Here is a 7,583-nt window from a genome sequence, read left to right as displayed (position 1 = left end):
TTGCCGAGTGTTACACTCGGCAAAGGCTTTGCCGAGTGTTTTTAAGGCTTCGCCGAGTGCTTCCGGCTCTCGGCGAAGAGGTTGATTCCGGTAGTGTTTAACTTACTACATGACTTTTTTTTCCTTTTTTTCCTATTGTTCTACGTGCAGATGTGAGAGCATATAGCAATGGAAGGTCCAATGCTACATTACAGGATTCATGATTCGTTATGTGTTCTTTTTTAAGATATTTTCTCTTGTTGTTTGATGGTGTTTTTTTTAATTTGGACTTTTTAAGGTTGTATGTATATAGTTTACTTACTGCAGAAGGCTGCATCATTTTTGTTTCTATTATCTAAAAATAAAATTTATCTTAATTCCTCGACTTATGAAAAAGTTATAGATTCTTTTTATATAACTATTTTAAGAGGTGAATCTCTTAGGATGCAGTTTATCGATTTATCAATGATTAAAAGAGATTGAGATGTTTTTAGCTACTATACCATATATACCCGCTTCTGTCAATTGATTTACCGGTGATTAATGAATTGAAGGTGGGAGAGGATACCTGAATATTTAGATGGAGGTGGTCTCGAGATATATACCGTTGTTTCTGTTAATAATCAAAGAGGTTGCTCCGTAAAGTTTTTGGGGGGCAAAACACTACTCCCTCCGGTTTCCTATTAGTTGTCGTTTGAGATAAGGTTCGGATCAAACTTATAAAATTTTGACTACAAATAACTATTTTGTTATTTAGTTTTGGAACCTAATATTTATATGCACCAATTTGTCATAAAAAGTACTTTTATAAAAGTATAAATGTATTAAGAGTTCATTTGTATTTTAACAAAAAAAACATTGGTCAAAGTTATATTTTGGAGACCGTGTCGTTGTCCTAAACGACAACTAATAGGAAATCGGAGGGAGTACTGGGCAAGAACGAGGAACAAAAAGGCACACTTATATATTGCAATTGGATCCAACATATATCATGGATGCTTTATATGCAAAGTGCATTTTATTTAGGATTTAAAAGCTGCTCAACCAAGAGGTGTGCCATGCATTATATCGTCTTCCACCGCAACTGCTGCACCAACACCACCGCTGGTGACGACGACGCCCGGAGGAGGAGTCAGAAACGTGCAGCAGCACTCTACAGGGTTAAGATGCATCTCGCAAGTAGCCTTCACCAGCTGATACTTGAGCTTGATGCCCTTCTCTACGCATCCATGGCCGCACGCTCCCCGCGCGTCACATACTCCGTCTTTCACTGGGTCGCATAGCGTCTCAACTGCGTGTTGATGCAACTCACAGATTAGTTAGCATATATAAACCATATATATAGAACATAGCAGTTCGCAAGAAGATCTGCGTACTCTCTGCAATGGCTGGGACAGTAGATGACATGATCATAAGCACAATGCAAAGAGCAGCGCACACGGTCTGCGTCATTATGATGAGAGGGGAGGATTTCTTGTCTATGCTTCTTTCTCCCTCTCTTGGTTTATCTAGCTATCTCTCTCTGTGTATATATAGAGAAAGAGATAAAAGAGAGATGATTCTTCCTTTCTGCATGGTACTACTCTCTTGATACCTAAAATTAATGGTTTGATATTATGTACTACTTTCTAATAAATATCACTATATCAAGATCTCATGATAATACTATATTATATCAAGATCTCATGATATATATTCGCAGACACTTAGCGAATGGTGGTTCAGGCTGAGGTTGCTCTGTAGCAAGCATTTAAGTTTCGATGGCCTTCTATTTCATTTCTGGTGAAGCTTATGGTTGGAGAGAAACAACAGAATTTTCAAAGGTCAACAGAGAACGCCAGAACAAGTGATGCAGATGGTGAAAGATCTTGTGTGTAGAGGTCTGGCCTGCTAGTAGTGTCTGCGGGCCTGTCCAGAGGATTAGATTTTTTTTCAGTGGTGCTAGCTAGGTATTGCTTGTCTAGTGGTTTTGGTGTTGGCGCCATTTCTGGTGCCAGTTATTGTACAGTGTTTTCTCCTTTTATCTAATATATTGGAAGGCAATTCTTTTGCCTTTTCCCTTTCAAAAAAAAATTATATATATTGCTTCACTTTCACTTAACGGTCATATTCATTATATATTTTTATTCGCTGCAACATCAACAATGATTAATAAGCTCACATCTACAAAATGATTCATAAACCTCTTTTTTCTATATATCCGGTTGTCTTATGAACCCCCTCTACAAAGTACAAATAGAAATGTAGAATTGTGTTGTTAGCATTACGAACGGAAGTTGAAGATTGGGTGTCTTTGGAAATGTAGAATTGTGTTGTTAGCACTTAATAAAGTTTCAACTACAAAGTTTTAAATCTTGAGAAGAACTATAACTTTGGTATAGAATATGTATCAATATGTGCCGGGGAAAAGATCCCTAGGCCTCTGAGGCCCACCAGTCAGAGAGAGTATTGGAGAAAGGTCTCCGGACTACTAGGACCCACTGATCAACAGGAGGGTAAGGAAATTGTCTATCCTGGAAGCACCCGACCTTGGATAAACCTCGAGGCACCGAACTCGGGGTCGGGCGAGCCGAGAGGAGGCAACTCGAGTGGGCTACTCGCCTGGCCCAAGACTGGCTCGATTGCATTAACTACGTCTGGCACCGAACCACAGTAGAAGAGCCTATCCATCTCCCACTCATGACCTACGGGCCTCTCGGCCTATGGCACGCTCTTGACATATTGAGCATAGGCCTGAGTACGTCGGCCATCTACAGGACCCGCAATACGATGAGCCATGCTGAGATCCATACTACAGAGGCCAAGGGTCGACATGGCGCAGAAGCAGTAATGATGGCGTTAAGTTTCCATGTCACCCATACCACATGCCATAAAAAGTACGCATCTAGGGAAGCCCAATCAATCGGGGCGCAAGGCGACAAGCACAATTTACCGAGGTAGAACGTCTCGTTTTACCATGTCTCGTTAGCTCCTTCTAAAAGGAGTCGATAACTGACCCCCACCTTGGCCTATAAAAGGGGAGGGTCAGAGACGGACACGAGAAAGACACAACACACAAGGATGAGGACAAACAAGAAACACAGTCGAACCAAAAGACCTGGAGGACCACGGAGGCTGGAGCCAACCACCAAGACGTCTATATCTATAGTGGTATAGATATAGATTTAGATATAGATATAGAAATATATGATTAGATAGGATATGTCAAAAATCTATTGGGTGAAACACTAGCAGGCGAGCACAAGGACAAAAAAACACATTTATTTGCAATTAACTGTGGATCCAACTTAATCACGGATGCTTTAGGGCCTGTTTGGTTCAGTTTTTTTCTGAGCAGCTTTTCTGAAAATCTGGCTGTGAGGGGAATCTGGTTGTGGTGAGAATCTGAGTATTATTACATTACGTGTGGAGGAAGATAAAGTTTCCATAGGGCTCAGGATCTAGAAAGTGACGGATTACTACTATTACAACGACTCAACTGATTATGTATTTATGTTGATTTTGGATGGTTTTTGCCCCAACGAATTTTATAGAAGCTGACTGAAAAGCTGAGCGTTTGGCAGTCCACAACAGCTTTTGGTGGCCAGAAGCTGCCAGAAGCCGAAACAAACAGAGCCTTAGATACAGGAGCGCTTTAGGATCTAACGCATTCATGAAGGTGAATCCATCCAGCTAGCAGTGTCAGTTAATTTAAACATGGCTGGCGACTCTAGCCACAAACGTGCAGCAGCACTCTACAGGGTTAACATTCCTCTCGCAAGTGATCTTGGTCACACTCTGCTTGTGCTTGGCCGCCTTTGCTTGGCACTCACGCCCACACGCTCCCAATTCGTCACATACACCATTTGTCACAGGGTCGCACAGGGTCTCAACTGCATGCATGCATAATTAATGGATATATATGCAATTCAATTCACAGGCTTGGTAGTTCAATCACAGGTAGTAGCTATATGTACGTACTTTCTTGAATGGCTGAGATCGCAGTAGATGACATGATCACAAGCACGATGCAAAGAGCAGCAGCGCACACGGCCTGGGTCGCGTTGTTCGTCTTGACGAGTGACGACGACATGATGATCACAAATGTTCTTCTTCCTTTCTGTACGCTTGTTGCTTCTTCCTCTGATCGATTGATCGCTCAACGCTAGCTCTCATGGTTATATATATACACATATATATTGATGGCTTCTTCCTCTCGTGGCTACTAGCTACGCTCTTGATACCTTTAATATATTGATGATGGCTTCATATCTTGTGCCGCTATCTAATAGATAACTTTTATTGATGGCTTGATATCTTGTGCCGCTATCTAATTCTCGTCGTCTCCACTTCCACTTCACGATTGTTGGATGCTTTAGGGCTTGTTTGATAGTGCCAAAACTGCATTACCAAACAAGCTTGTACATAAATACTACAGTATTGTCTTACCATAGTAAAACCACGGTATTGCTTAAAACAGACATGTGTTTGGTTTCATTAGAAAACCAAAGTATTTATAGAGAGAACAAACGTAAACTGAGGTCGTCCTGAGTGGAGTTTCTAAAACTCCAAACATATTACGATTTTGGATAAATCATGGCATTTAAAATTATGTTTTACCTAACCAAACACCTTTTGGTTTTCAATACTACGATGTCATTAAATACTATAGTACTGTCTCAAAACTGTAAAAATACCAAGCTTCCAAACAGTGCCTTATACGAAGTACTCGGTTTGGATACACCTTCGTATCCACCTCAATGCATATGTGTTAGGTTGGATTAAGATCAAGTTTAAACTAAGGCATATTTGTTTACCCACTAGATTATATAACACAATTTAAATAAGTTGAGAGGTAAACAAACAATATAGATTATTAGGTGGTTTATGTAATCTAGATTCCTAGATTATGATAATCCATAAGCAAATTAATAGGTACTTACATAATCCATAAGCTAGATTATATAATCATGGAAGGAAACAAACAGGGCCTAAAACTTATACCTCGATCCACCTCAATCTATATAGATTTAGATGATGAATACATCATTATCCAAATATTTTTAAAGCGTGTTTTAGGATACTATGAATTTATTAAATGAATCCAACCACTAATAATATTCTTGACTTAAATATATACTGTCCTATCAATGTCCTTCGATTAAATACTATGGATTTTAGCATAGGCTTCTCACCTGTCCAGTTAGGAACTGTGGGTAGGTGATATAAAATGGGCTGTATTGTTCTTGGACCATTAGTGTACTATATATATATATATAGTCCTGAGCTCTGTTTAACTATAGGAAGCCCCGACCACCCGCCCGGTTGACCAGACGCACCATCTGGTCCACCCACTATAATGTTTACGCTTAGTTATACACATGTTTACGCTCATGTACCATCGTATAAAACCAACCGCTCTACCTGGCCTTCCGCGATGGCTGAGACTAGGGTTTCAGTGGTGGCGGTTGCGCGACACGAGCGAGCACGGCGAAGCCAGCACGACCGCGGCGGACAAGCGTCCCCATAGACGAGATCCATGGCAGATCGCCTCCCCGTCATTGTTCCAGAGGTGCCTTCCCTTCGTTTCCCTCATTTTCTTCCCTCCCCTAACCTTACCTCCTTTCCCCGTACGAACCCTCGCCGGCCTCCTCTTCATCCTCAAATCCCAGCTCCTGGACCATGGCTCAGATCCGATTAGTCAAAATCTTCGAGAAGTTTCCATCGGGCATCTCCTGGACGGCGACCTGCAGGGGTCTTCGTACGCCGTAACGACACTTCACGCGATCGCCTCTATCGTCGTCGTTGCGGGCGAGGTCTTCTTCCAAGAGAAGTTTGAAGGTGATTCCCTTGATCCCACCCCTCAAATGTTGTGATGTAGTCTATTGCAGTTCGATATGATACACCACTCAAATGGTGCGATGTGGTTCCAAAATTGAGATTCAAATGGACTGGAAATTGTCACATTTTAAACCAGCCGACAGCCGTGGAGGGATTGGAGCCCAGAAGGAGGTACTTTTACAAGGTACTATAAATTATCCCTTGATGTGACTTGCAATGGTTCAGAATTTTCTGATTTTAGATATCATTCTGGCTCTGTATGTATCATTTCTTAAAATATATATATTCCTTCTGTAAATAAATTTTATCCTAGAATTTATGTCATAGTTGGGTTACATAAGGTGTATGAGGCTTGGCATTAATTGTGCTGGATGAATCGTTGTGTGTGTTGATTCAGAATTTGCAGCATAGTAAGATCTATTGATTCAACATTGGCAGCTAGTAAGATTTGTTATTCATTAGTTATACAATTCTTAGTAGAGACATCTTAAGTATTATAGCTATGAGTTAGGGAGGGTTCAGGAAAAATATTAAATTTTGTATTCAGCATATGTGCATAATAGGGCTTTGATTCTCAGGTCTTGCAATATTGGAAGTATGCATAGCAGAGTTTATTAAAGAAAAGAATGTCTTCACTTGCTGGCAGTTTGTTCATTGTATTTTTGTAAATTAAGGTTATATATGTCATAATTTTTTAGCCCTCTTTATATATTCAAATAATGATTCAATTACCAAACACAAACTCATTTATACATGTTGTTTCCTTTCTTTTATTGTCAAATTGTATTGTGTATGATAGCTGACTATACTTGAACAATTTGATTTTGAGTAATAAGTAGCCTGCATCAATTTGACTATCCTTGTGATAGGTTGTTGGTGAGGAGCTTGAAGTTTTAACTGGAATGGAGTCAATCTGTTTTGCTTAGCTCTTCGGGAACTCCTAAACGTTTCTCAGCTGGAAGGATTAATTAATATCCAGAATTTGATGTGGTTATGTATGATGTACTTTATATTTTGGCATATTATACACAAAAACAAATGCCTTCTATAACCATCATGATTTATACATTTTCAAACAAAATTTTACGATACACCTTGTTGTGTTTTACGCTTCCACTAAATAGCAAGTGTCACATTCGCCGTTACAAAACAGATCGATAATTTACGTAAATTTCTTATTCATTTACGCTATTTCGGTTCACGTTTTATGCTTAAATCCACCCGAGCGGATCGCGTGATTTCCGCGCCGTAATTTGCACCTCATTCGTTGTTATGAAACAGATCGACGATTTACACGGTAACCGTCCCACATTTATCGCGAATTTACAGCACTAGTTTCCTAATCTCAAACCAACCCAGATCTACGCACATACTGGTCACGTATATACAATAAATGGTTTTATGATGTTACGTTTCATGTTCTTATGTAGTCGTAAAACACTGAACAAACTTGTAAAGTCGACCCACGTAATTTGCGCGTCAGCATATTCTTTTTGCATGGTTCATGCATATTATTCAATATATTTATCCTGGTATAAATGATGACGCATGCATAGGTGAACTGTCTTCCCAGATTCGTTGCATGGTATATGCAAATTCTATAATTTGGTTATACCAGCATAAATGCTGACGCAATCACGCGGTTGGTGGCCTATCCGCGTCCTGGCTGGGGCTTCCCTTACTAATCGAAGCCCAGAGCTTCCATTACCTAAGTATTCCAGTGTTCTAGAAAAATCTACATGGTACCAAAGCTAGGGTTGGTGACGACTGCGCCGTGGTGGAGC

The 7,583-nt window shown here is 40.2% G+C and overlaps 2 protein-coding genes across 6 annotated transcripts; one reads left to right on the top strand and one right to left on the bottom strand.

Moving 5' to 3' along the window:
• Positions 1 to 923: 923 nt before the first annotated feature.
• On the bottom strand, positions 924 to 4,178 carry LOC100279016 (uncharacterized). Of its 3 annotated transcripts, none has more exons than XM_020551468.3 (2): positions 3,940 to 4,178; positions 924 to 1,270 (listed from the first exon to the last, which is right to left on the bottom strand). In XM_020551468.3, exons 1-2 carry the CDS (start codon positions 4,049 to 4,051, stop codon positions 1,020 to 1,022), a joined length of 363 nt encoding a protein of 120 aa, XP_020407057.1. In that variant the 5' UTR covers positions 4,052 to 4,178; the 3' UTR covers positions 924 to 1,019. The 3 variants fall into 3 exon arrangements, with proteins under 3 accessions (XP_020407057.1, XP_020407058.1, NP_001145556.1); XM_020551469.3 differs by lacking the exon at positions 3,940 to 4,178 and adding an exon at positions 1,356 to 1,496; NM_001152084.1 differs by lacking the exon at positions 924 to 1,270 and adding an exon at positions 3,444 to 3,851 and having other exon boundaries at positions 3,940 to 4,111.
• A 1,039-nt stretch (positions 4,179 to 5,217) lies between these two features.
• LOC118476844 (uncharacterized) lies at positions 5,218 to 6,890 on the top strand. 3 transcript variants are annotated; one of them, XR_004857646.1, is made up of 4 exons: positions 5,218 to 5,530; positions 5,650 to 5,799; positions 5,936 to 5,983; positions 6,669 to 6,890. XR_004857646.1 is itself a non-coding variant. In XM_035967147.1 (4 exons), exons 1-4 carry the CDS (start codon positions 5,498 to 5,500, stop codon positions 6,677 to 6,679), a joined length of 261 nt encoding a protein of 86 aa, XP_035823040.1. In that variant the 5' UTR covers positions 5,392 to 5,497; the 3' UTR covers positions 6,680 to 6,890. The 3 variants fall into 3 exon arrangements, 2 of the variants coding, with proteins under 2 accessions (XP_035823039.1, XP_035823040.1); XM_035967147.1 differs by having other exon boundaries at positions 5,392 to 5,530; positions 5,631 to 5,799; XM_035967146.1 differs by having other exon boundaries at positions 5,343 to 5,799.
• Positions 6,891 to 7,583: the final 693 nt, after the last annotated feature.

Source organism: Zea mays, chromosome 4 (genome assembly GCF_902167145.1).
Source record: "Zea mays cultivar B73 chromosome 4, Zm-B73-REFERENCE-NAM-5.0, whole genome shotgun sequence".
NCBI lineage: Eukaryota > Viridiplantae > Streptophyta > Magnoliopsida > Poales > Poaceae > Zea > Zea mays.
The sequence above is the reverse complement of the archived record's forward strand: the minus strand, read 5'-3'. Positions and strand labels throughout refer to the sequence as shown.

Excerpts from the sequence above, each read along its gene's own strand:
- LOC100279016 (XM_020551468.3), bottom strand. The coding sequence starts at position 4,051 with ATGTCGTCGTCACTCGTCAAGACGAACAACGCGACCCAGGCCGTGTGC. Across the intron at positions 1,271-3,939 it reads GATCTCAGCCATTCAAGAAA|TTGAGACGCTATGCGACCCA; the intron begins GTACGTACATAT and ends ATCAACACGCAG.
- LOC118476844 (XM_035967146.1), top strand. The coding sequence starts at position 5,352 with ATGTACCATCGTATAAAACCAACCGCTCTACCTGGCCTTCCGCGATGG. Across the intron at positions 5,800-5,935 it reads CTTCCAAGAGAAGTTTGAAG|CCGACAGCCGTGGAGGGATT; the intron begins GTGATTCCCTTG and ends ATTTTAAACCAG.